Below are 26,200 nucleotides of genomic sequence, written 5' to 3' on the forward strand. Positions count from 1 at the left end.
TCTAATTAAGGACAGTATCAAAAGAGACTTCCAACATATTTTTGACAGCTCATCTCCTGATGCAGGAAATGACCTGGTTCCCAGAAACATGCCTAAAGAAAGTTTTGCTCTTGTATTCACAATTTACAGAGCTGTGAAAGTTTCATTGCAGCAGGAGACTAAGTGGTATACTACACCAATAGAGAAATATAGAGGAAAAAATTAAAAGTAAACTCCAAGCATCAGCTGTTGATGTTTATTAAGTGCCTCTTTATTCCAAAGAAAGGAAACAAAAAAGGGAAAAAACAACTTTTTATAGCAATTGAGTTTAATAAACACTGAGGCAGTAGTACACATAACACATTTAAGTCACTGGGTATGTGGCTAAAGCATACCAGCAGTTAAATCCTCTCCTTCCCCCTCCCAGCTTTAGGGGTGACAGTCAGATTCTTAACTCGGCACAGCAGAAAATGTCACTCGAGGTTACCAAAGCTCCAGAGCACACAGAGGCAAACCTCCCAGTGAACTGTCTACAGCCCATCCACTGGCACAGCAAGCTGCAAAAGAACATCAGAGAACACCACCATTACCGATTCTGGCCTTCATAATTTGATGGGATTGCAAACGATCTTCCTCAAATTAATTCCATGTGAAGACCAGTAAACTCCACCAGCTCTAAACATTCTCCAGTTTCATTTATACCATCTTCCACCTACCTAATTTTGAGCAGCACTTCTCATTTAAACAACCCCACACGTTAGTCACTGGAGAACCCTACCAGCAGCAACCCAGAATCCCCAGCGTAGAGATGGGGTCAGCCAAAGCCTGAGGCAGTGTGACATTGGCACAAACACACATGTGGTGGATTCCCAGTGTTATTCTAAGGGTATTGTGCCAGAAACACATGCAACAACCTCCTGAAGCAGATGGCAAAATTCTTCTGGAATTTCCTAACTGGGAAAAAAACCACACAAGAGTATGCATATCTTAGTGCATGGAGCAGGCTAGGAGTTTGAGTCTCAGAGTGACCTGGGAATGTGACAGCAACTTCCCTACTACTTACTTATCCTTCTCCCACCCTACAAAACTTCCCAGCACACAAGTGAGACAAACCTCCACTGCACATCTGGCAACAGCTGGGGAGCTCATGAAGGCACAAGAACTGCATCGAAGGCTTCAATTTCCAAATGAGGCAGAACAGAAATTTGGATGTGACACCCCCTCCTCTTCTTTTGTAAGATGCCCCAACTATTATTTGCCTGTTCCTTAGGAAGTGCATTTTGATCAAAAATTCTGTCCAAGACCATTGGAGACCTTTTTCTAATTAGAATCTTTCTTCTTTTCCTAGCAGTTTTTCTCCAGTGCATCTGCTGTTTTGGACATTTTATCTCTGGTAGAGGCACTCAAACCCCATCAAACATTGTAATAGAATCAAGACAACAATTGTTCAAGATGATTAAAGACAGAGAGAAAAGATTGAAGCTTTTCAATTTCAATTCTATATAAAACTGAAGGGTGAGCAAAGCAGAGAACAAAGTAAATCAGCTTAAAACTGCTGTAGGAGCTGGCCTCAGTCCCCAGTTCAGGTGAGCATCTTCCTTTCTTACCAGACTGAAGTAAGGAGGCAGAATACCCATCTGATGCAGCTGATTGGAAATACTGATGTTGTACAACCCACAATCCCACAAAATGAAAAAAAAAATTACATGTTCAATTTGAGAAAGGCACTGTTTTCGAAACAAAAGGTTCTAATTTGTTTTCCTTATGACTCATTTTCATTACCCTCACAAGAGACAGGAGACATGTTCCAGCCTGGATGCCTATCCTTTCAATCAATAAATGAAGCATTTACTTGCAGAGATATAAAAGATTAAGTAATCAACATTTCTCATTTCAAAGAAGAATCTATTTTTATTCAACACAAGACAGTAAATGAGTAAAACTCACAATAACCATCATTAAAAAAAACAAACAAAAAACCCCAATCAACAAACCAACCCTACAGTCATATGAATTTGGCTCTACCTACTGGTCACATTTCTACATAAAAAATTCTGTCAGTCTTGCTCACTTCCAGATTAATGGGCATTGACACCTGACACTAATAAAACACACCATTTATTCACAATCAGGGGGACCTTTAGGGTTTTTATGAAAGAAAATAAAATATTTATCTTGTTGCCCAACGAATTTGTAGCTGGGAGGAACCGAAATGCTGCACATCAACATGGATGTGACATTGGTACACGACGATTCCTAACTCCCTCTCACAACTGATGGAAGGAAGGACTCAGCCTGGCACCTCCAACATTGTCATCACCCCGTACCCAAGTCACTGCAGTGCAAAAGCTATTTAAATAAATAAATAAATTAACAGCAGCAGCCCCAACAAGTAAAACATGTAAAACCCAAAACAGTTAAATATCTTTACAACCTGTAGCTGTTAAACACAACTGAGAGCATTTTAACCAAATTCTTCAGCCCACAGCCTCTCAGAATCTGAGCACAGCACAGTTAAAGAGCTTGAGCTGTTTTGATAAATTAGTATGTAACTGTACATACCTTTTTTGGGGGGAGGAACTGACATCTTCAGTTAAAGAAGCCTTCCATCCCTCCCTCCTCACACAGCCCATGAAGCTGTGCCAGTACAGGTGTTTTATGGTTGCAATACTATTAACCCCCCCATCAGAGGCTGGAGCAGTCCCCTGGTCCACCCAGCAGCCCTCCAGAGAGCCAGCCTGGCCAGGAGAGGGGCAGTGTGCCATGCCACCAGGATGGAAGTCCTTTCAAGGAACAGTGCTGCAGAACTGCAGAATTCTGTCCCATTTAACTACAGCCTCAAGCCCCAAAGCAGCACAGGTTCACAGATGCATGCTGAGTATCCCCACTTGTCTCAGCAGGTTTACTCAAAACGTGTGAACTCAAAAACCATTCATCAAGGTGACTGCAGGTGCAGGACCTAGGTACAGCATTCACTTGCAAGGACTTTGGTACCTCCCTTGAGTCTTTGTGGGCATGAGGTCTTCCTTGTATCTCCATTTTTAACTGTTTTGCTGAACAAACACATCCTTTTACTGTTCAAGCCAAGCATAAAGCATGGGCTGAATTAAACCGGTGAAATAACTGATCAAAGGCTGAAAAATTACAGAAGAGTCTTGGAAATTAACTGTTGTGCCAGCACATGGAACACAACACCAGCAGCTGATGAGGCATTTTTCCATGTTTTACAGGACTATTTTAGAGTGTGCCATTTCCTTAATCAAGTGTATAGATTACTGCATTGCTCCACAAAACTTAGAGCATAGTTCTGAACAAGAACAAAAGCTTTATGCCTAAAGCTTTAATACATACAGTTAATTCACATTTTAAATTACCTAGCCTCCTAGATGTTGTAAGTATAAACACCTCATACAGAAAAATCTTTTTTACTTTGTACATCTTAAAAAAAAAAAAAAGAACACAGAAACATCTGTTTTGCAAAGGAGATAGCTGTACATAGAAATTTTATGTTCTGAATACAGTTTTTTTGCTGGGCAAACATTAGTAACACTAGTTACTGAAATGTTCTCTTACAACCTGCTACCTAGGCAATTTTTCTTTTCTGATATAAATGTATTTTGAAACTAGCCACTTGAAAGACTTCTGGTTATTAAGGCCCTGATCTGATTATGACTTCCATGTGCACACCAAGCACTGAAATCAGGGAGCACACAACAGAGATCACTGTGGCAATGGGTGCTGAAGCAGCTCATCTCCTCAGTCCTTCAGGGCTGAAGTATGACAGCTCACAGTCCTCTGCCACCCCAAAGGAACAACCTCTCATTTGAATGCAGCCTAGGGCAGCAGCAGAGCAACTATGTGATATTTGCAGTTGGTTTATAAGGCCCTGAAAAGTCCTTACAGCCCTCCACTGGAAATTCTGACTCATCATCTACTTTGTGTTGCTTACGACTCCTTTTTGCACAATTCTAACTGAAGGCTAACATCCACCCAGAGAACCTGTGAAAACTGCTAACTGCTGAACACTGCAATGGAAAATCCCATTTCATTACCTACCAAAAGACTGGATGTTGTCTTGGGGATTAGAAGTAGTACTGTAGTTAAATTCTAATATTATGGTGAGGTTATTATTGTCTGAGCAGATTCAAAATACTAATAGCAGTGCATCTTAATAGTCAACTGATATGGTCCTCTACAAAGGGATGCCCTTGGTGTGTGCAAGGTGATGTAAGCATATACTTTGCTCACTGACACTGGGACATTTCAGCTGCTACAGCTTTCTTCTTCTCTAGTTTCAAGTTGTTTTTTTTGAAAAACACACAGTTCAGCATTTAAATTAAAAACATCCTATGAAAAGAAATAAAGAGGCACTTGGTATTTCTCTTTGGCTCAGTTGAGGCGCACTGCTAAAACCTTCCCAAAGTTTCTGTCTCTTCATCTGATGAGTAGTTGCCATCCTGAGGTACTTATTCATGTGCAAAAATAAGAGCTTCAGGGATTTACCAGTTGCATTTCTTGCATTGCTTCCAGTAAACGTTCTTCACTAAACAAAATCTCTTAAATATAGATTAATGCATTCCATGGAGGTTTTTTTTCAGGGAAGAGTTCTGTCACTGACACAGTCATTTTTCCAAATCTGGCTCTTCACTCAATGTTCTTTAAACCTGGAAAAGAACAGCAATCAGACAGGAAAAAACAGAGGTGTGAAGCAAGAGTTATTAAATAGCAACAGCTATGCATAACACTTACAGGGTATGATCTGTGTTACACCGAAGCTCCTTCTCAATAAGACGCAGTAAGAACTGTAAAAACAGTCATGATATCTGTGTTAATATCTATACAAATATACAAATAAGCTAAGTTTCAGGATAAAATGCACTTATCCAAAGAGTTCCTCATAACCATACTATGCTGAACACTGTGAAAGAAAAGAATAATTTAAAATACATATGGATGCTCAGTCATTGTTTGGAAGAGGAGCTTTCACAGTGAACAGGAAGAAGAAAATAAATTCCTTTTTGCAACTGAAATATTAATTTCTTCATAAGAAGCAGAATGGCTTCCCAAAGTTATTTTACCAGCATATGTGTAAAGAAACCAGCAGAGGGAACTCAAGACTTCAAGAAAACCCGGCAGACAGGAATTCTGTAGAGTAAAAGTATTTTAGCTGCTACTCTGAAAAACAGTCATGTGTATGGAAAGCTTTAATCACACAATTAGTCAGTCATGTTTACTTGTGTTTGCAGGATCAGGACTTTCAAGTGTTCTTTAAACAGTGTATTAAGATATGACCCAGGAAAGTGATTTTACAAACAAAATTTGATGACTCTCACATATATATAAGACAGAACTTCCAGGGTTCCTCACTGTTACAGGTTTCCTTATTCTCAGAGCCTCAGTGTTATAAATGGAAGTTTCTTCACTATTTTAAGCACTGCTCTTTTAATAAGTTACATCCAACACATTTCAGAGGTATGTGAGTGGCCAAGCATGACAGAACTGGATACCAAGTAAGAGGCTAAGGCCCCTCCAGATTATCTTTGAAGAAATTAACAGTTGGATAGAGACATTTCTATGCTGTGCTGCAAGAAATAGCAAAAGGAAAAAAAGAATTACAAAAACCAGGCTTTATTACAACAGCATGGAGTCAACCCTCGCAAAAGCAGAGCCTTAGAAAGGCATTTTAACTAATGGGATTAGTTAAAGAAATATGGGACTTTTTGCATTTGGTTTTAATGAGTAAGTGTAGAAGAAAAAAAGCAGAGCTTTAAATCTACTTGGGAAAACTACAACAGTTTCCTCAGTGTCACCTTGCAGCATGGAATACCTCATATTGAAAACAGCACAAATCAGGATTTACAGTGGCTGCTGACTACGAGTGGAAACACATAATTCAGCTACTGACTTATCTAATTTATTTAGTTCCTTTCCAAAGATTTAACATCTTAAATGTGGAAAAAAAATTACTTTAAAATTTTAGGTCAAACTTGGATTTAGAAGAAAAGCCTCAATTGCAAGCAAGACTTTCTGCTTTTCTTGTGTCAGGAAAGTGATCTGACACACTCAGCATTAGCTCCTCTGAAGGAACAAAGACCTCTGCAGACATGGGGTTTTGTTTAGGCACAGCCAGCTCAGGGGAAGAAGTAGTTCTGAAGTGTTTCACAGTCACACTGCCCTTTCATGAGCTCTTCTACCCAGGACTTCAGAAGCAGAAGTTGCTTCAGGATATCTCTGAGGTGGTCATAGCAGCATTTCTCACTGCTGGAGAACAAAGCTGGTAGAGATGCCTGCCAGGGAAATCTGTGGCAAATGCAAAAACATAACCTACAGGCTAACCTACAGGTCGGTGCAGTAAGATCAAACTCAAAGGTACAGCAAGAACTGCCTCACCTTGTCTTATGTTCTGTTTGGTCTTTAAAAGCAAAGGAGGGCAAATCAGAAGAAAAAAATGAAAAAATCCTGAATTTTCAGATATTCCTGTCTACCATGCAGAACTTCAAACAGGAGAAAAAAGGAAAATGGTTGCTCTTTGTATCAAGTCACCACATGTATGTCACACTTTTTCCCTAAACATCTGTTCCTGGTTACTGTCAAAAGTTTGGATGTCAGTTTTGCATTTAACCTACTATAGCAGTTTTAGGGTCCATCTGGAGAATGTGATGTATTCACTTTCAACAGCTTCATTATCATGGTGATTTTGGTGATATAGCAAAGTAGCAAAGCATTTCTTACAGCTTCACTAAACTGGCTTGAAAGAAAACAGAGTAATTCTTCTGTGAGCAGAAGATGAGGCATCTTCTAGATTTATATTTTAAGGTTGATGCAATTATGCCTACTGAAATCTGCTCAGCCAGCAATTAACAAACATGCACTTGCTCAGAAATTGAAGTGCATCAGAATTAATCTGCACTTTTGATTAAAATTAGATGAGGATTCCAAAACGAGCAACCTTTGCTCTTCAATTGAAAATTTCCTATACAATTGGAAGTTTCTTATAAGATGGAGTATTGAAATTGCATAAGGAAAATTTGTGTTTTGAGATAGCTTAGCATAAAGGAAACACATGGCAACTAAACAGTATTTTTAGACTTACTAGCAAGGCACATGCATCTGCCACCATGAGCATGTAAAACACATTGTTCCAACCAGATGGGGAAATCAGACCAGCTAAGAGAGGCCCCAAAGCTGCACCTAAAATGTAATATTGATATTGTCAGAATGATGCAATATAAGATTCATCATGCTGAAAGACAGTTATTCTGAGTTAGAATATAAATTTCTCCACCTAGTGAACTCAGTATTACCTTATGTATAAAAATTTCCCAGAAAGTGCAGAACAATAGTGGTACAGCTGCAAGCCAATGGGAAATCTAACACAGGGGAAGTTGGAAAACTACAAGTTTGAGAAATGCCACCCTTTGGCCCAACAAAATGCCCACCCAGTAATAAGCTGAATCCTACTCAAATTTCCCTTCCACAGTCCAGGAAGAGGGGTATGAACAAAATATACCCGATCTCAGAAACAGACCAATGGTATCTATTTTTCCTGCCTGTGCCCAGTATCAGCCTACCACCCTCTTCCTCCCTCCTTCCCTCCAGGTGTGGAACCACTAGAGAGGCTTAAGGCTGTATTTTCTCTACTCCCCATTTCCAGAGTTGTATGGAGTTCCTGGCAATATGTGACAGGGAGAGAATCCAGTTTCTCAGAGATCTTTTGTTATTACTCACCACAGCTAAGGCAGGCTCCCTTACAGCTCTGGCTTACCTACAGATCCTGTTCCGTCAATGATCGCCGTCACTGTGGATAAGGCTCTTGCATTCCCTTTCAGGCTTTTGTGGGTACCCTGAAGTGACAAAGACTGTTTAGAACCCCTCCAACCACTTCAGAAGTCAACTCAGAAAAAGTCCTTACTGTGGCAATTCAGCTCACACCCCTCCATGTTAGATATACACCGAGAAGATGCCCTAAATAGCCTATCTCAAAATTTTTCATCACTACCTAAGGAACCTTCTACCCTATTAACCTGTAGCCTATAGTGTTCTCCTTTACTAAATCATGATCTTTAACCACAGGAGTCACAAAGCTTTCTGTTCTTCTGTGGATTCAAGCAACAAGGATGGCACTTCATCTTTGCATTATGCTTCAAGGGTGCTTCCACAGTCGTCTTTTCTCCTGCTAATGAAGCAAAGCTCTGTGGAAAAATAACCAAAAACCCAACTGCTGTGGCAGCAATAGTGGAGTGCTAGAATTATGGATATATACTGAAATACTAAGTCAGAGAATTTTTGAGTGAAAAGCTGTTCAGTCCCAATTTTAGAAGCCAGGTCTTCAGAACAAAACTAATGATAAAAGGAGTGAGAAAAACTGAATAGAGAACTGCTAATAAGAGAAGGTCCTTTATCTCCAGAACACTGAGAATCCGTTCAAGTAACCAGCAATTTACATTTGCTCACATCAGATGCTTGATTGCTGACATCTGAGGAACTGGCTGGCATTTTCAACCAACTTTCATTCAGCGATCTTGCAATTTCAGGCAACACTTTCTAGCTAGCAGTCCCTTCAACAAGGATGAGGATAAAATGGACAGTGCATGGTAGCTACCTTTGCCTTGCCAAGACCTTCAGGCCAAGGATAGTGCTCCCGATGACATTTGGACATTTCTGTCCTGCTCTGTTTCCTATATTTCGAGCACTTGTTATAAGAGGACTTTTCCTTCTTGCTTGGTGCCTTAAGGAATAAGGAATTCTGAAAGCAACCTTTCAGTGCCTACATAATGGAAGGCACCAGGGCTGATGTGGAATTTTGTGACTGACTGACCTGACCCAACTGGAACTGCCAGCAACCAGAGTAACTATACAAGAAAGGGCAGAGGGTACCATGGACAAGAGTAAAGGTATGTGCCACGTATAGCTTTCCACACTGATGGAAATTAAGTCCCCAGCTCATCTTTCACACAGGTACAGCTCCTCCCCTCATTTAAAGATGCAAAGTATAGAAGGCAGAAGGCATCTGCTCTGAGTCTTGGCCTTGCATGCACCCTTCACATTCCCTTTGGGCTGCCATCTACAAGATTAGGTCTGTCTTATTAGTAGACATGAGTTATTTAGAAGCCTCTTAGAAGCATGACAATCATATTAATGTGCCAGCTCTAAAACAATCCCAATGGCCGAGTTCAGTGCTGCCTATCCAGCTCCTTATGCCTTTTACTTTAGGACAATGGAGCCCCTTCACTGGTGACTCTGCAGAAGTCAAAGGGCTCTCTCTGGAGGCCAAAGCAGCTACACTCAAAGCAGAGGGGAAGCCAAACTCACCAAGTCGGCAGAGACGGCAGTGGTGATCAGCGCGTAAGGACCGTTCACCAGGGCACCACTGATGAGCAGCATCACTGTTGCAAGTGGAACAAAACCAGAAAAACATGAGTTACTTGGATGACAGTTAACCATGGCAACAGGAGACATCATAACCTGTGGTTCTCAAATGATTTAATACTTCCTTGGCTACCCTGGCCACATTAGAGAAATAGGAAAGGAAGAAAAGCAACACTTATATCTCCCTGCAATTACTTACCTTAAAATGGTGTGTATTCTCAAATGCCAGAGGAGATAAGGCTGAGTCAAAATGGACCTCTCAAGGCCTTTAATGATCCAGGTAGATCAGAGAAAGAGCAAAGTCTGACCCTAAGAACTCACAAGGAGCCACTCATAATCCCCTTCTCTGCTTGTACAGCACCAAGCACCAGAGGGCCCGAAAACTTAACAGGCCTTTAGGTAGGTGAAACACTACTGTCAGCACTCGTGCTTCAGCTTCTGTTCTGAGGTAACAGATAGAAACACACAAGCTAATTCAGCCTAAACAAGCAAAGTTAGTGTTGCTTTCAAAAGCACTACAAGTGGCCTTTAAGAACTCAGCCTATGCTGATGCAACAAGCTCAAGAAAGAAGACAAATGACATTAACAAAATCATTGTTTTCATGCTACCCCTTACTTGTTTTGTAATCTCCTTTGATACTGCATTAAAAACCCTTCAAGAGAAAACCTAGGGAATTAGATTCCATACTTCCTCCTCTCAGGGAAAAAATAAAACAAAAAGAAAAGAAGGGAAAAGAGCATTGAGGGATCATAAATTAAAAAGTTCCCTTAAAAGCCAGGCAGAATATGACTTAGAAATACTCACCCACAGTAGCTTCAAGGCCCATTTTACTGACTGCAGAGAACATGTACAGCTGCAAAGGCAAAAAACCAAACATGGTGAATACCAACATATGTACCAACCTTAGGCTCCCATTTTCCACACATTAAGGACAAGTATCTTAGCTGGGATTTATGTAAAAGATAGATCTAGCACTCAAGGTGTTACCAAACACTTTTAGACCACAGCAGGATGGTTGCTTGATTGGACAAATGAGGGAAATAAGGGGCATGCTCCTATTCCTCAAGATAAACTTTACTCTTTTTCAGAAAAAAAGCCTGTGTTTTCAACTCAGGTACCCAGCTTCACCACAGCACACAAAAAACCAAAACTTAAAGAAAAATGCACTTACTATGTTCAACTGACAGTTTACCAATAGTTACAGCACAGAAATTTTGGCCTTGGAGTAGATAAAATTCTGCCCAGATGACAGTGATAAAATTTCCATATAGTCTTCTAACAAGCAATGCACTAGACTTGTTTGCTTGTTTAGTAAAGGCAGCCCAAATATCTATACTTGCTCACATGCTCAACTTTTCATGCCAGCTTTTAACTAGGCCTGAACTCTTTATATCCAAGCTGGAAGGTGTTTGGAGAACTTCCCAAAGAATGCTGTCAAAGTCTCAGCTGCAGCTCTTAAGAGAGGGGTAGACTCTTACTGTGGGTGCTGCAAGCAACAACATCATTCCACAGGTTGATGCTCTCTTCTCCAGCCTGTCTGAAATCAAGCCTGCCAAAATTCCACCTGAAAGAAAAGACAGGTGTGTGAGGAAAACAGTCTGTCCATGTTTTACATAAAAGACATAAGTTACACTTAATGAAACCTGACCCAGATTAAAACGATAGGATATGACTTTTAATGTCTGCTTATTCACAGGGGCACACAGCCCAAGACTGACAACAGAATTCTCACTTATCAATACCCTTATTAACCCAACCAGTTTTGACTTGGAAGATAAAAAAAGCATACCCCTGTTTCTCACTGTTTATGCCAACCAAATATCCAAGATGACCAGGCAGTAAAGATATGGAAGAAATATTTAGAAATCATTAGTCTGCTGCTTTGGAATGAAAAAAGCCTTTTAACCAAGTGCCACATGGCCTTACTGCTGGGCGTGCTGGAATCCACCTTTGCCCACTCCTCCTCACTGGTCTCAATGTTTCACATGCAACAATAAAATTGGCTCATGAGTGTTTTATCTGTGTGGCACTGCAGCCAGGGGAAATGAGCTATTATAGATCTTGGGGTAAATGAAATTATTTGGGTTTGAATCACTACAGGCTCTTTGCTGTTCCTTAATTCTTGTATTTGCCAGCAGCTGTATACAGACATACTAACTTGAGAGTGTGGCAGGAGGGGGCTGAAAGGCCTGAGGGAAAGAGTTGCTAAAATAATATAAAGGGAACTTGGTATAGGGAGAAGGAAAGGAAGTTCTCTCCATTCTCCAGGTTCCTAAATATTGCTGGACCTGTCTCCACGTTCCCAGCTGCCCATCTCCAAAGTGCTCACATCCTGCTTGAATTTAAATATATATGTCAAAGGACTAAGGAGCATATGGCACCTTGATAAGATTGTATTCACAGTGAAATAAGATGCTCCTGAAAGAAGTCACCCCCACCTCTCATGTGCTGCTTACTCTGGCTTTCAGCTATCTGGAATGAAATGAGCAATGAAAAATGGCAAAAGTCACATCCAGAACAAAACTGGAACAGTAACTGCAGCACACCTTGACACCTGCATCTTGAACTACCAGGGTCTACGTAACTCTTAATTCTGTGAAACTTCTCCACTATAAGCATCTTTTTCCAGTAGATTGATACAGGGCTTATTTCCATAAGGGAATCAGGGGAAGTGGAGGGGATGGCAGGTCACACAAATCAGCTGGGCACCAATATGCTGCTGCTTGTTTTATTGTGATCTATGCTGTCTGTACTGGCATAATTCTTCATTGGTCAGCTCGAAAATTACAAATCAATAGCCTCATTCTTACTATTATTATTATAGTCTTCCAAGTTAATCACATACAGTTATATGAGACATCAAGAAAAAAACCCCACAGACATTTACCTCTGTGCCAATAAAACCCACACAACTATATAAGCTGGAATAATTCTGTTATGTTAGAGAAGCAAAAGGAAGTATTTTGAGAGATGATGTAACCAAGAGTCATGGGCCAGAGCTCATAGAGCTAAAAGGTTCCACACTATTTGGTTCTTGCAATGTGAACTGGAGAACATCACTGGCTTTGTGAGTTGTTCAATTTTAAGATATTTTGCTAGGCTTTCAACAACCAGCCTAGCTCTCAACTTAGTACCTTTACTGCCACTTTTCTTCAGTGGACATCAGGGACAAGGATTAATAATATATGTAAGCTATACATACCACAGCTTTTTCTGAACTTGTCTGCTTAAGGATTAAATATTGCCATTTCTTACCAAAAGATTTCTTATCAAAAGACTTACCAAATATTCCACCCACATCAAACAGTGTAGAAAGGTCCCCAGCTCTTTTGGCATCTAGATGTTCTAGTGACAAAAGAAAAACATTTGTCTCATTTCCAAACTACAAAACACAGAAATCAACACAGTCTTGTCATGCTAGGGTAAAGGCACCTTATGGCAGTAGTATTTGTTCACAGGAATAAGCTAGTTAGTAGTAGCAGTTACTGATATGCTATGGGTTCAGATTTCCAAAAGTGTATCAGAAAGCTGGGCAACAGGATCCTATTGTGTTAACAGTGAAGTTTCAAAAGGAGCTGATTTTCTAAACCCCTTCACAATTTTTTAAAATACATTTGGAAGAGCAATATGTGCTAAAACAGTGCTATCAGTGGCACTACAATAAGCTTACCTATGTCTGCCACAGCACAGATGGCAGTATTGTGGTAAATATAATTAACCTTTCTATTAAAAGCTCACTCATTTCAAGGTACCCAGTCTTGCAGAAGCACCGATTATCTAGAGCCCACACAAAAAACAGCTTTTAGCAATAGGGTTTGCAGCTCTGTGTTTTTATAGGGTGTTCAACCTGTGTCTCTCTGCTGGTTGTTACTCCCTTATTTGTCCAGCACAGCTTTTTTGTTAGCTGGGGGTTCCGAGGTCACATCATAGAATCACACAAAGTTAGGGGTTGGAAGGGACCTCAAAAGATCATCAAGACCCAGAGCAGGGTCACCTACAGGAGGTCACACAGGAATGCATCAGGTGGGCTTTGAATGTCTCCGGGGAAGGAGACTCCACAACCTCCCTGGGCAGCCTTTCCTGTGCTCTGTCACCCTCACAGTGAAAAATTTCTTCCTCGTATTTATAGGGAACCTCCTATGCTTCAGTTTATAACCACCGCCCCTTGTGTTATTGTTTGTCACCCCTGAGGAAAGCTTGACTCCATCCTCCTGGCACTTGCTCCTAAAATATTTATAAACATTAATGAGGTCACCCCTCATTCTCCTCTTCTCCAAAAGAAGAGGCTCACAAGAATATGAATTTCTTTGGCTAGGTAGAAATCTTTTCTCTCCACTCTACAGCACAAATAAAAAAAGCAGTACTGAAGTGCTAGAGCAGCTCATTTATATTTTTTTACATGTTTTAATAAGCCGCTTCAATCGTGTAAAAACATTACTAGAAAGTAAATCTTTTTGGCTGGTTGGCAAGAGACAAAGACACAGCATTTATGCTCAAAATTGCAAAAGATAAGCCAGATTCTTATTTTTGTTCCTTTGTTTTGTTCCTTCGTTCATTTTGAAAATGTCTTATAATAAACAATACCGATTTCATAAAATTGAGAAGTACACTAGTTGGCAACTTAAATTTTTTCTGCTACTGTAACAAAGATAGCTTATTTCAGAAGCAATAACGTTTATTTTCTTCTTTATTTCAAGCTCTTATTTCCAGACACTTTGTAGCTATAATTCTGTACCCCCTTATGGTGATACTTACCTACATTTGTGATATAGAGGGGAAGCCAGAAGAGGAAAGTATAGCTCACCAGCTTTGCAAACAGAAGACAAAGGGAGAATTCTATGACTCCCTGAGAAGACAGAGTAAAGAGGAAGTTAGTATCTTGCCACAGGCTACTATTTGCTTTCAAAGACCATTATGAAAATGATTTCTAAGAAGCATTTAGGTTTTTCTCTCTCCATCAGGAATACCCAAGAAGCATTCTTGTCCTGAGAGCTCAAAGGTTACAATTAGAGAAGGCTGTGGTACTTTATTTACATGCTTTCTCTACTCTTAATTGTACTGAACTGACAGAAGAGAGAACAAAAAAATAAACAGTAAGGCTCTAATACCATTTGGGACACGTTCATCACTTACTTTCCTCATGTAAGGAATTTTTAGATGACATTATAACAGGTTTGGAGTGCATTCCTAAGAAATTGGTGTATTTTTGTGTTCTTCAGACCCTTTCTTCAGATGGGTCTAAAATTTCTCCCTCATTGCTTAACTCTTTCCAAAAAGTCAGTTAAGCAGTACGAAGCAGTTCAAATCAGCATCTGGTAAGAACACACTACAGACAGGGCACATGCCTATTTAAAATACTAATTTGTTCCATCCTCTTTCCTGCCAGGTACAAGAAAAGGATACTTACTGCACTGAGCTGCAACTGCACTGCCAAAGTAACCTATCTTCATTTTCCTCACTATCTGGTACCTTTCTGTTTGAAACAGGATTTCTGAGATCCCTAGTACAGAGTACTGCAGTGATCTGCATGGACAACATACATACACAGCTGGCTCTACTCCACATAAAACTGTGACCCTTTCCAGTCAGGAAAAATACCACAGAATTACAGTGATTTCAGGTGGCAGCAGCAGCAATTTTTCTACCCATTGCTTTCACTTCACCAGAGGAAAAACACTTGCCAGAGGATGATACTGGCCAGGAGGAGAACATGCAGAAATCCAGTGGTTGAGTGCTGGGGATTTCCTCCCCTATCTTTACACCTGGTCCAAATAAATTTGCATCTAATTCTACTTGTGCAACATGCTGAATCTGCTAGGCTTCAAGCTAAGAGGACAATCAAAGGATCATGGTTCCTAACCCAAAGGAAATTTTCTTTTCTTTTACTATCAGTCCAAACATTTGGTCTGTCTAAAATTTCAAGGTAAGATACAGAAGAGATTTTAAAATTAAAGTTTTTAAAAACAATGCTGAATAGTGTAAAAAGGAAGCCACGGAGGGAAGTTGAAACACAGAGATGTGCTTATGGACTCAGCCTGCTATTTCATCCTTCATGTCATTAACTAAGACCAGTAAACTTCCAGAATAGATTTTACAACAGAATAGACCAATTCAGTTGGAAGATACCTACAGTTATTATCTAGTCCCACTGCCTGACCAAAAGTTAAAGCATTAAGGGCTTTGTCCAAATATCTCAAACACTGACAGGTCTGGACCATCGACCACCTCTCTAGGGAGCTTGTTCCAGTGTTTGGCCAGCCTCTCAGTAAAAAAAAATAAAATAATAAAAAAAATAATTATATAGGTACTAGAGGTTTAGAGCTTCTAAGATGCAACCAATGAGCTTATGCCTCTTACTGGGAAAGAGAATACTGCTGTATCTATTTTCACTTCTCTGAGAGTGGCACACCTTGTCTTGCATACCAGAATCTGCTTTAGCCTATGTACTTCTCAGCTGCCAATCAAAGCTCATGATGCAAAGTTAAAGACATCTACCACTCCATTTAGAATGTAAATGGAAATATGAATGTCAAGGCAAAACTTAAATCTCAAAGGAACAGGCAAGAAAGCATGTGTACTCACAGGTATTCGCAAGGCTCCAAGGAAGCTGATAGCTGCTGTCCCATGTCTACCTTCCCCAGTGACTGCAAGGGTGCTGGAGCTCAGTGACACACTGCAATTGTCACTGTCAACAAGTAAATGCTGCATCTCTGGATCCTGCAGTTTCCCCCAGTAACAATGTTTGGGAAAAAAAAAAAAAAAAAAAAAAAAGAACAATGCCTCAAAACATGTAGCAAGGAATCAAGTAAGTCCATAATAATAATAATAATGATAATTAAAAAATCTGTTCTATCACAGAAAATTGCAGCTTTCAAAAATCTCTTGATTTGGATGTACAGAGATATAGAGAAAGCATACACAGGATATCTGGTGAAATAAGCCTGGTTGTTTACACCTGAGTGCATATACTCCATTAAGGACTCAAATTTCTGTTCTAGTGTGGAAGAATCTGAAGTCACAAAAAACAAAGATTACAATTCAATGGAATAAAACTATTTCCAGTCTTCTCTTACTTCACTACATAAACATGGTCGAGTTCAAACTGGCATTTTACTCAGCACTGCAACACATTTCTATATAAAAGCATGTATTACCTTTTTTCTGCACAAATATTAAGCCCATTTTTCAGTATCCATAAAATTAGCCTATTCACTGATTTCAGTATAGGCTATCTTTCTAATTAAGTTTTGCATACTGAGTGCATTATGTTAAGCAATCACTTTTTATATATTTTACATTTATGTCATTTTAAGATTGCAATCCACAAATTACAAAAACCTGGAGTTTACCAATATGGGACTTCCATGGTGCACATAGTTCAACAATAAATAAAAACAGCAGTTTGTGTTTGGCAGAGATAACATTGCTCAGCTTTGCCAGCTTGTCATATGGCAGACTTTTGATCTCTGAGGGAGGATTCATTATCCCTCAATTTTGTGCATTTTTTAAGAGGTCAACCTGATACAAGCGTTAATGAACACACAGAGGTATTCAGGTCATGCAGCAGGGAACACATTCTGCTTTCAATCACTGCATACCTTGAATATTTGCTTTCTTTTTACAGTAATATAAGAGTTCATTAAAAAAAAAAAAATCAGTAAAAACTGCTATTCCATTGTGCTGAGAGGAGGCAAGCTCAAACCCAAAACATCTGCTGTTTTTAGAGGCACAAAAGCTCACTGCGATAATCAGCTCAGTGTAATTGTAACACAACCACTGTAAAAAGGAAAGATGTTCAACTCCACTTGGACAGGAATAAGATTATTTTGTTCCTGGCAGAAAATAACAGGGTCCCAAATAAGAACAAACAGGGATTTTTATTTTTTTAATTAATTTCATTATTCATTTATTCATATTTTTTTATTCATTTCTTTTTAAAAGCCTTGTTAGTACTCTGTACTACAAACATAAAATCCAGCTGGCAGGGTGAACAGCAGGGGAAAAAGGGAATATTGACAGGATTGCCAGCAGCAGCAAGCACCTTGATGCTTTGTTGTCTATGTTGTGCTTCTGTCCCACTCATCCTACTCACAAGGAAACCCCAGTCAGTGTGAGAGGTAAGAACACCTTGCTCACTTGTTAAGCAGACCCTTTGCACAGGCTGATAGTAGAGGTATGAGCACAGTTAGAAATGAAACCTCTAGAAATGAACCTCTAGAAATGAAACCTCTCAGCCTGGAGAAGAGGAGGCTCAGGGGAGACCTCATCACTCTCTACAACTCCCTGAAAGGAGGGTGTAGCCAGGGGGGGGTTGGTCTCTTTTCCCAGGCAACTCTCAGCAAGACAAGAGGGCACGGTCTCAAGTTGTGCTGGGGGAGGTTTAGTTTGGACATTAGAAAGAATTTCTTTACTGAGAGGGTGATCAAGCATTGGAATGGGCTGCCCAGGGAAGTGGTGGATTCTCCGTCCCTGGAGATATTTAAAAAGAGACTGGATGTGGCACTCAGTGCCATGGTCTGGTAACTGCAGCGGTAGTGGATCAAGGGTTGGACTTGATGATCTCTGAGGTCCCTTCCAACCCAGCCAATTCTATGATTCTATGATTTTGTCCACTTATTTGCTGACTACATTTGAGCTGTTTTCACAACATGTCTAAAGATACCTACTAATGTAAGATATCCATACATCTTCTCCCCTTATTTGCCACCTGCTTGTAAAATAAGGTTGGCAAGCAATTTCTGGACTGGAAACTGTTCCTGGGCAGCTCAAAAATGAGTATGAATAAACTCAGTATAGAAAAGGTTTGAAGTTGGACTGCTCAAAATTGAGTAAAGTGTTTCCTTAGCAAAAATCTCAAAACCTTTTTATCAACACTGAATATTATACCCTGTGAATGCTGATGATTATTCTATGGGCAAAGGATGAATAGAACAGGAAGTTTCTGTTTTCCTGTGAAAGCCTGAAAGAAGTTAAAAAAGAAGTTACCCGTTCAGGATAGGGGTGTGCCAAGTGTACTGAATACAAATACAATACTGAAAATGAAAATTTGCTGTTACTGTCTGTCACAAGATAAAATGTCTTTTTATCCACAAACGGGTAAGTCCAGAGGCCAATTTCAAGTGAGGATTGCCAGCATTTACCATTATAAGTTTTAAGTAGGATTCCTGTGAATAATTTTTCATATTTAGAACTCTCTGCCTCCATGTGTAACATTTTAAGTACATATATCTATTACATTAAGGGAGAGAAGTGAGATGGTACAGAGGGAACAAACATGGCATAAATAGGTATAAGATTTCAAATGGGCTGTTCTAAAGATATTTGGTACTACCTTATTTTTGCTGGAATTGTATGAAAATCACAAATTAAGACCAACTGAGTAAGCATGCAACATTATTCAGCTCTGTTTGTAGTAATGCCTATTTCCCTTTTCCGAAATTACATTTGTGCATTTATGTTTGAAAGGGGAAGTAGAATTTTCAGCAATAGTAAACCTACTGTAATTATTCCATGTGAGCTTTTGGAAGTCTTTTACACTACTTTACAATAATGATGTTAAATTTTACCTGAGGCTTGCTGGTTTCCTTAACATTTAAGGTTGGTGTCTGGACTCTGAATCGAGATGCACCATTGAGAAAGGTTTTAGAACTCTGAAAAAACAAAGACAAATAAATGCCACGTTTTTGTTACTTGCTTTTTAAAGGATTACAATAGTGTTAATAATTTCTCAGCAACAGAAGTGTTTGTTCGTTGTAACATAAACATAACCCCCAATTGAGCATCTTTAATTTAATGACTGTGCATTTTGGGTATTTTAAGTTCTTATGCAGACCTATTGCAATGGAAATAAAATGCAATTTAAAATATTTGAAGCCTAATTTCCTACTGTCTTTATACAGAAGCAGCATATTAAATTCAGGGCACAGTAGAGCCATTCTTAACATTTTTAACTGTTTTTTTCTTCTATAGAAGTTTCATTAACACTGCATTCATTTTTTCTCATAACCAGACAATCCTAGTAGCAACTACAGAAGTTGATTTGCTTCAGGTAAACCTCAATTCTTTATTTCCCTACCCTTCTAAGATTAAAGTGAATCCCTTTAGTTTGTGCTCCCTCTGTTCTTCTAATACAGAAATGGACTCTGCTCTTGGGTGGAAGGATTCTTAATGAATCTTAATGAAGAGCATGAGTACTCCAGCATGCTCAGTACAAAAATTGAGGCAATAAGCCACATTTTAGGCCCCTGATGGACCTCCTTTTTTATACTTGCTTATTAGCAAGTGCATTAGTATATCAGTTCACACATAAAACTGCATTATTTGGGAATCATCATTCTGAGATATCCTTGTTCAAAGAAGATTTGCCAGGGAAATTAAGGTTTGTCTGTCAAATGAAACACACATTCTCAAAGTAGGCATGCAAGAGGCACATAGGCCACAAGAGGCAGCATACATTCCTTAGGGATGTAAAGTTTATTTAAGTGTATAATCACACTCTGAATGCCACATATATAAAAAATAAAAGATTTCCCCAAACCTGCCTCAAATAAATCCCCTCAAAACCCCCACCACAAATAAAAAAAACATGTCCATCCCCACTGAACACTTTAATTTGAAAAGAATCAATACATTACTCTTCCCTCAACAAAAATACAAGGATGTATGTTGCAGTATTTTTTAGATAAACTACCATTAATCAACCGAATTCCACTAAGAAGGCAAAAAAAACAACCTGAGGGGCAAGGATTGATGCTCAATGTAGTGCTAAGGACCAATCAGTCATGGTCGTGCACACCCCAAAATAAACAAACACCACTCAAACCCCCAGGATCTGATAAACCAGATTTAAAAACTTTATCTTACAGAAAATCAGCCTTTTAGTAAAAAAGTGATTTACAATAATCTGTGGGGGAGAAAATCCATTTCCTAGAGACAAGTAATTACACCTTTATTCAGCAGCTCAGCAGAGAAAAAATGAAAAACTTTATTTTGAATGTCAAAAATAAGATTTACTGTGGTAAGGAGGAAATGTCTGGGCATAAGGACTAGACTGAGAGGCTGCATACTTAATACTTAGACTTCTTTCTCCTTTCCAGAAGATAAAAATTGCAGCCTGGTATCTTTTAAATGTTCAAGCACTTTGCCACAGGAGTTGAAGTGAGCTAACTTTCCCGGAACTGCAAAGTTAGGTTAAAATAAGTTCCTAGAGCATAAAGACAGGTCTGTATGAACACACTGCAGCTAATATGTTTACCTATGGAAAAAAGCTTACAGGGAAAAAAGACAAGAAGCAATTAAACAAGTCCTAAATGCTATTAAATCTACCCTTTAACTTTCATTATGGAAGTGCACCAATGCTTAATAAAACACACAGACTTCTTGCTGGCATTTGTCAGAGGTACAGGCTTTTGGAAAGTCACATAATAAGCCTCCAATGGTAGCATTTAAAAGCACTTTATTGTACTCAAGGATATGTTTTGAAATGATTTCATATTCATAAACCAGAGCCAAGGTAAACACCAGCAAAGAAAGCACAGTCCAAAAAATCAGTGATTAAATAGTAAGAACTGTGCACTCAAGGCTCCGTGCCTGGCTCTCTGTCTGTGCTTCTGAACAACTCAATGAAATTAGGTTACTCACCACTACAAACTCTGTAGAAATATTGGGCTCACGATCACGCTGTAAATAAACAGTAGACCAAATTCATCCAAAATAGTGATACCACACAAAGATGAATCTGATCTATAAATCTTAAAATAACTCTACCCTAAGTCCTTCTTTCATGTTGAACACATATTTTAGTTTTGCTTAAATTTCACTGGCCTCATTCATCTACAATGAGGTTCAGCTTTTGGCACAAGCTGGCAGAGCGGCCTGCACTTAACCCAGACAACTGTCCAAAGTGACCTAATACACTTTGTGAGCAAATCAAATGTGTATGTTTCTTTAATTTCTTAGAAGAAACATTGCCAACTGTTTACAAAAGCACATTCGGGTTGTCACCTGAAATGACTGAGGAAAAAAAAAAAAAAGACAAAAAAAAAGACAGCGAGCATTTTATGCCTGCCTTATACAAAATGACTGAAATTTTTTATTCCACATAATAGCAGTCTATTACACTGGACATACCTTTCTTCAAGTAGCAATTATTTTTTTCTTTACAGAAACAGTCACCACCACATCTGCATTTGTACATCTTATTGGACTTCTATTCTTACCATATTAATTTCTTTAACTTCTAAAACCTCCCTTCCTGCAGCAAAAAGAAGCTGTGAGCCCTATTCACCAAGGATTTAGAATCCATTGTACTCTGCAGACCACAGAGGGTTGAAGTGTTTGAGCAATTCAAATGGCATACAGCTGCCCAAGACAACAGCAAATCTTAATCTGAAAAAGGTCCAATGCAGGTGGGTAAGCACTTTTGTAAGCCTTCTACTAGAGATGCAGATGTGAATATATGGAACAGAGAAGGAAGAACTGATGCCTTTTGCTCTGGAGAGCAAGGTTTCTGGGGAAACAGAAGGTCAAATGCATCCCTACACAGATGAGACTGTGCCTGAAGCAGTGATCTTGCTTGTGTCCCAGAGAAGATCAGGTCAAATCACAGCCACTTCCTGGGACTAGGAGAAGGGGTGGTGAATGGAAGGAGAAAAAAGCCCTTAAAATATTACATTTTTGTTAAAAATATCACAGCAAGTAGATATTGAATGTAGGGGTTTTTTCATACCAACTCCTTGAGACTTGTGAGCAACATATTGTGTTAAAGTCTTTAGCTATGCTTTTCAGTAAAAGTGTATTTGAAACAAATATAAAAACATTTACTACCATTAAGCTTAACAGCAAATTCTGTAAACATTATGCTCTAGGTATTACAAACAGCAGCCAAGGTGAAAGCTAAGGAAAAAAGTGCCTCCTCTAGGAGTCTCTAAGAGTCACTTAAAATATTCTCTTACTTGACAGATGTTGCCTTCAGGAAGTAAAAGAATTAAATGAAAAATAGAGTGCATTGTGAGCACACCTTATCTGACAGTAACAAACTTAGGAGTCTTCACAAACCATTCAGAAGCTCTATCAGGAGTACTCCGTATGAGGGAAAATAAAATCCATTAACTGGTAAAGAAGAGGTAACACAAGCTAGAAAAATCACCTCCAGTTACTATTCAAGAAGAAGAGACCATTTAAAATGTAAAAAGCTATCTATTTGAAACTACTGGAGGACAGGGGTAAAAAACAAGCAATCTCTGTACCATCTACCTGTGAAACTTGAAAACTAGAAGGTATAGTTCCCATATACTTACATATGCAGACAGTCTCCACGTATAATCCTCTACTATAGGAAAACACCTGTGGTATTCCCTTGGGACCTTCCCTCTGACACTTTCCCCCACATCCCTGATCTGCCCTCCCACATGGGAAACCTTAAGACCTTCCTTGTCAGTCTCCCCTTAGTATTCTTCCAAAGAACTAGCAGAAAATGTGGCAGACCTATTGCCCAGATCTGTACTGCCTCCCTCCTCTTGCATCACAGTAACATGAGGCAGGAAAGGAACAATCTTCACTGAAGCCCTTCTGCTATGGACACAGACTGAGGGTTGGGGTTGTTCAGCCTGGAGAAGGCTCCAGAGAGACTTCATAGCAGCCTCCCACCAGTACCTGAAGGAAGACTCCAGGAAAGCTGGGGAGGGAGTTTTTACAAAGGCATGGAGTGATAGGACAAGGGGTGATGGTTTTAAATTGAAAGAGGGCAGATTTAGATGAGATATTAGGAAGAAATTCTTTCCTGTGAGGGTGGTGAGACACTGGCACAGGCTGCCCAGGGAAGCTGTGGCTGCCTCCTGCCTGGAAGTGCTCAAGGCCAGGTTGGATGGGGCTCTGAGCACCCTGGTCTATTTAATACTTAAGCTTTTCTTTTAGAAACAATTAAAAGTTACAAGTTTAGCTGTCACAATGGCACAAGGAAGTGTAGACACAATGTTCAGCAACACAATGAAAGCTTAAAGATTTTGCACAAACCCACACACGCTTCAGTCCTGCTTCAACAATACCTTAAGTGGTCAATCTCAATGTTGGACTTCAAAACTCTTATTAAGAGAGCTGCATTTTCCCTTGTGATCTAGGCAGCATGCATTCCATAGTTTGTGTGTGTGATAGTGTATTTACAGCTCAGTGAAGTTCACTATCTTACTCAAAATTTAAGCCCTTGAATTATAAGCTCTCATACAATAGCAAGATCCACTGCCTCCATGCCAGTAAAACATGTGATGAATGCATTTTTAAAATTCAGTGCAAACTTTTTTAATAAAAACCCCAAACCTATGTATAAACAATAACTCCATTGTTGAGGATTTCAAAATTTTACAGCCCCAGAATCAAAATCAAGCTTTTTGATTCTGTCAAATTTAAACCTACTACAAGCAGAGGGTAGGACCATACAATACCCTGTCTGTCCATTCCAACCTAAATTATTGTTATTCTGTGATGTCACAAAAAATGAAGCAATGATCTTTTGTGTCCATTACCACTAAGCACAAAATATTTCTCTCTCCTTTTCACAACTGTTTGCTCCAATCTCTTCACCTCAGCTTCATATCCATCCCTTGCTTCCTCTTTTCCATAGGTATATGCTCCTACTGTCCTTCCCTCTATTCAAGGGAACATCTCACTTTCCATCCCCAAGCCCACAGATGTATGGTTAATTGACACTATGGCAGCAGAAGGGCTGCTTGCTTTTTCTTTCTGAAATACCTAACACAGGGTTCACAAACAGTGAGATAAGGTGTGGTTGGCACCTATCTCATTATGCCACACCTAAGCCAAAATGCTTTGAAGATGGCCAGGAAGATAAGTAAGAAAACTCAAAACCAGTTTCCACTTGGTTTACTGTAGTACAATAATCTATTCCAATATTGTAATTAAAGCAAACTCATTCACCTTATAATTCACACTGCTTTGATAGCAAGTCAGCTACTGGTTTAACAGTGAAACACAAAAAGATCAGTTATTCCTTCAAGTATAGGGTCAGTTATAACAGAAGGGCACAAACCAGCCACACAGATTATCTGATTTCTAGAACAACCATAAAGAACCTGTACTAGGAGGCAAAAATCAAAATAGTAAATCACTTACACTGGATGGTGTGCAGGAACAACTTACATCTTTAGGATCTGAAATAAAATGCCACACATGGTTAGCAGTGAAAACAAGCATAATAAGTATCTCTTAAGACACCAGTAATTTACCAACAATAAACCAAGTGCACAGATACAGTCCTGGCAGAAAAGTGTAACTGTAGCTCTAGGGAAAAAGAAAAGGGCTCCATGATACCCCTCCCCTCCGATGACCACATTAAGTGCTATTCTGGCAGTCCAGCTCATTGCAGCATTCTCATACAGCATTCTGCAGAACTTTTTACTTTTCAAGACAGGACAGTTAAAGCAACTTGAGCAATCATCCGAGTATTTCTGTGTCCATGAAAGGACAAGTTGGAGACATTCCTTTTTTATTTCTAATTTGAAGTGACAAAACTTCCTCTGTCAGCTGAATTCTGTATTTTGTATCACAGAACATGTATGGCATGGGCTGAATGGTACACAGAATATACACCACAGCCAGGTGTGACATTCTGCTATGCTACAATACACACGAACAATTTATAAAGACAGGGAAGTAAGGACAGTCCAGTGGACTGAATTCTGAAGTGTTACTCTCTAAGGTATGATGGAGTCTGAGTGTATAAACCCTTTAGACATACAAAGGTCCATCTAGTGTTCTAGGAAGAAGTTCTCTAAGTATTGGCATGGCTTGAGAAATATACTTTTCACCAAGTTATGCAGCCTGAATAGCTGGTGTTCCTCACTCATAATGAGCCCTCCATGGTTCAATCCCATTAAAGCACTTACGTTCAATAAGAAACAGGAAACAAACAATCCCCATCCCAGCAACGATCACACCAGGCATCACGAAGGAGAGACCCCAGCACGTAGACACCCAATAGGCAGCAATTAAGGATCCCAAGATATTTCCTACTGAAGTGTGTGAATTCCAGATTCCCATGATCAAACCTCTCCTGCATTTAAAAACAAAGCCACAAACTTTAACAATTCCGACAATACCCATTATTCTCTTGAGAAATGTGTATAAAAATGACTGCTCATCTGCTGCATTAGTGAAATATTTGCAATCTTATTGTTCTTTCATTGACCGCTTCTTCATGCTACAGTCTTTCACCTGGCAATTTCAAGGCACCTAAATACTAATTGTAGCATTCTAAATGCTTCTCTGTGCTTGACAGAACTCACCCCACATTAATGGCATTTAAAGGCACAACTAGGGCTTCCATATTTCTGGACAGAATTTCTTTGATAAAAACAAGTATGCTACCCAACAAGTATGTTGGGTAGCATGTGCACACTAAGTCTAATGCTATTGGGAATGGAGGTCCTCCTGCAAATACATTGCACTGATAATCTGATGCTTTCAGGATATGCTTATCATGCAAAAGAAAACAATTTGCACAGGACAGGTGAAGCAAATTCAGTGCTGTTTGTTCACATTCTGAACGTGCTAGGGGTTAGCAGAAGGTAACACCTGCACAAGCTTGGCTAACACACACATCAGAATGTTGTCTGCTTGCAAATGGAGCAGTGTAGAACAGCTCCAGCTGAGCTAATGTAAACCACAAAAATCTTACTGTACTTGTGAGATTTAGCAAAAGGTTTTTTTTCCCCTCATAAGTCATGGGAAAATTTCTTAGCTCTCAGCAGGAGTTTACACGGAGCAATCTAACTGGAAGTAAACCAAATCTTTTTCCTTTGGCTAAAGACAAGATCTAAGAGGTCTGCTCGTGTTTCA

General features: G+C 39.4%; 1 protein-coding gene across 10 annotated transcripts in view; it reads right to left on the reverse strand.

Moving 5' to 3' along the window:
- Positions 1-221: 221 nt before the first annotated feature.
- The window catches only part of SLC37A1 (solute carrier family 37 member 1), a 38,044-nt gene continuing 12,065 nt past the window's right edge, over positions 222-26,200 (reverse strand). For 4 of the 10 annotated variants that reach the window (XM_071752738.1, XM_071752732.1, XM_071752724.1 and 1 more), the window contains exons 8-21: positions 25,249-25,415; positions 24,476-24,513; positions 20,990-21,028; positions 18,916-18,999; positions 15,932-16,066; positions 14,105-14,195; positions 12,632-12,694; positions 10,828-10,913; positions 10,154-10,202; positions 9,292-9,365; positions 7,745-7,823; positions 7,073-7,170; positions 4,729-4,781; positions 1,864-4,643 (exon numbers count right to left, since the gene is read on the reverse strand). In XM_071752738.1, coding sequence (XP_071608839.1) covers positions 4,628-4,643; positions 4,729-4,781; positions 7,073-7,170; positions 7,745-7,823; positions 9,292-9,365; positions 10,154-10,202; positions 10,828-10,913; positions 12,632-12,694; positions 14,105-14,195; positions 15,932-16,066; positions 18,916-18,999; positions 20,990-21,028; positions 24,476-24,513; positions 25,249-25,415 — 1,072 coding nt within the window. In that variant the 3' untranslated portion in view covers positions 1,864-4,627. Of the gene's footprint in view, positions 537-1,863; positions 4,644-4,728; positions 4,782-7,072; positions 7,171-7,744; positions 7,824-9,291; positions 9,366-10,153; positions 10,203-10,827; positions 10,914-12,631; positions 12,695-14,104; positions 14,196-15,931; positions 16,067-18,915; positions 19,000-20,989; positions 21,029-24,475; positions 24,514-25,248; positions 25,416-26,200 lie in introns of those variants that run through there. The other 6 variants (XM_071752762.1, XM_071752755.1, XM_071752753.1 and 3 more) reach the window with 3 other exon arrangements.

Source organism: Heliangelus exortis, chromosome 1 (genome assembly GCF_036169615.1).
Source record: "Heliangelus exortis chromosome 1, bHelExo1.hap1, whole genome shotgun sequence".
NCBI lineage: Eukaryota > Metazoa > Chordata > Aves > Apodiformes > Trochilidae > Heliangelus > Heliangelus exortis.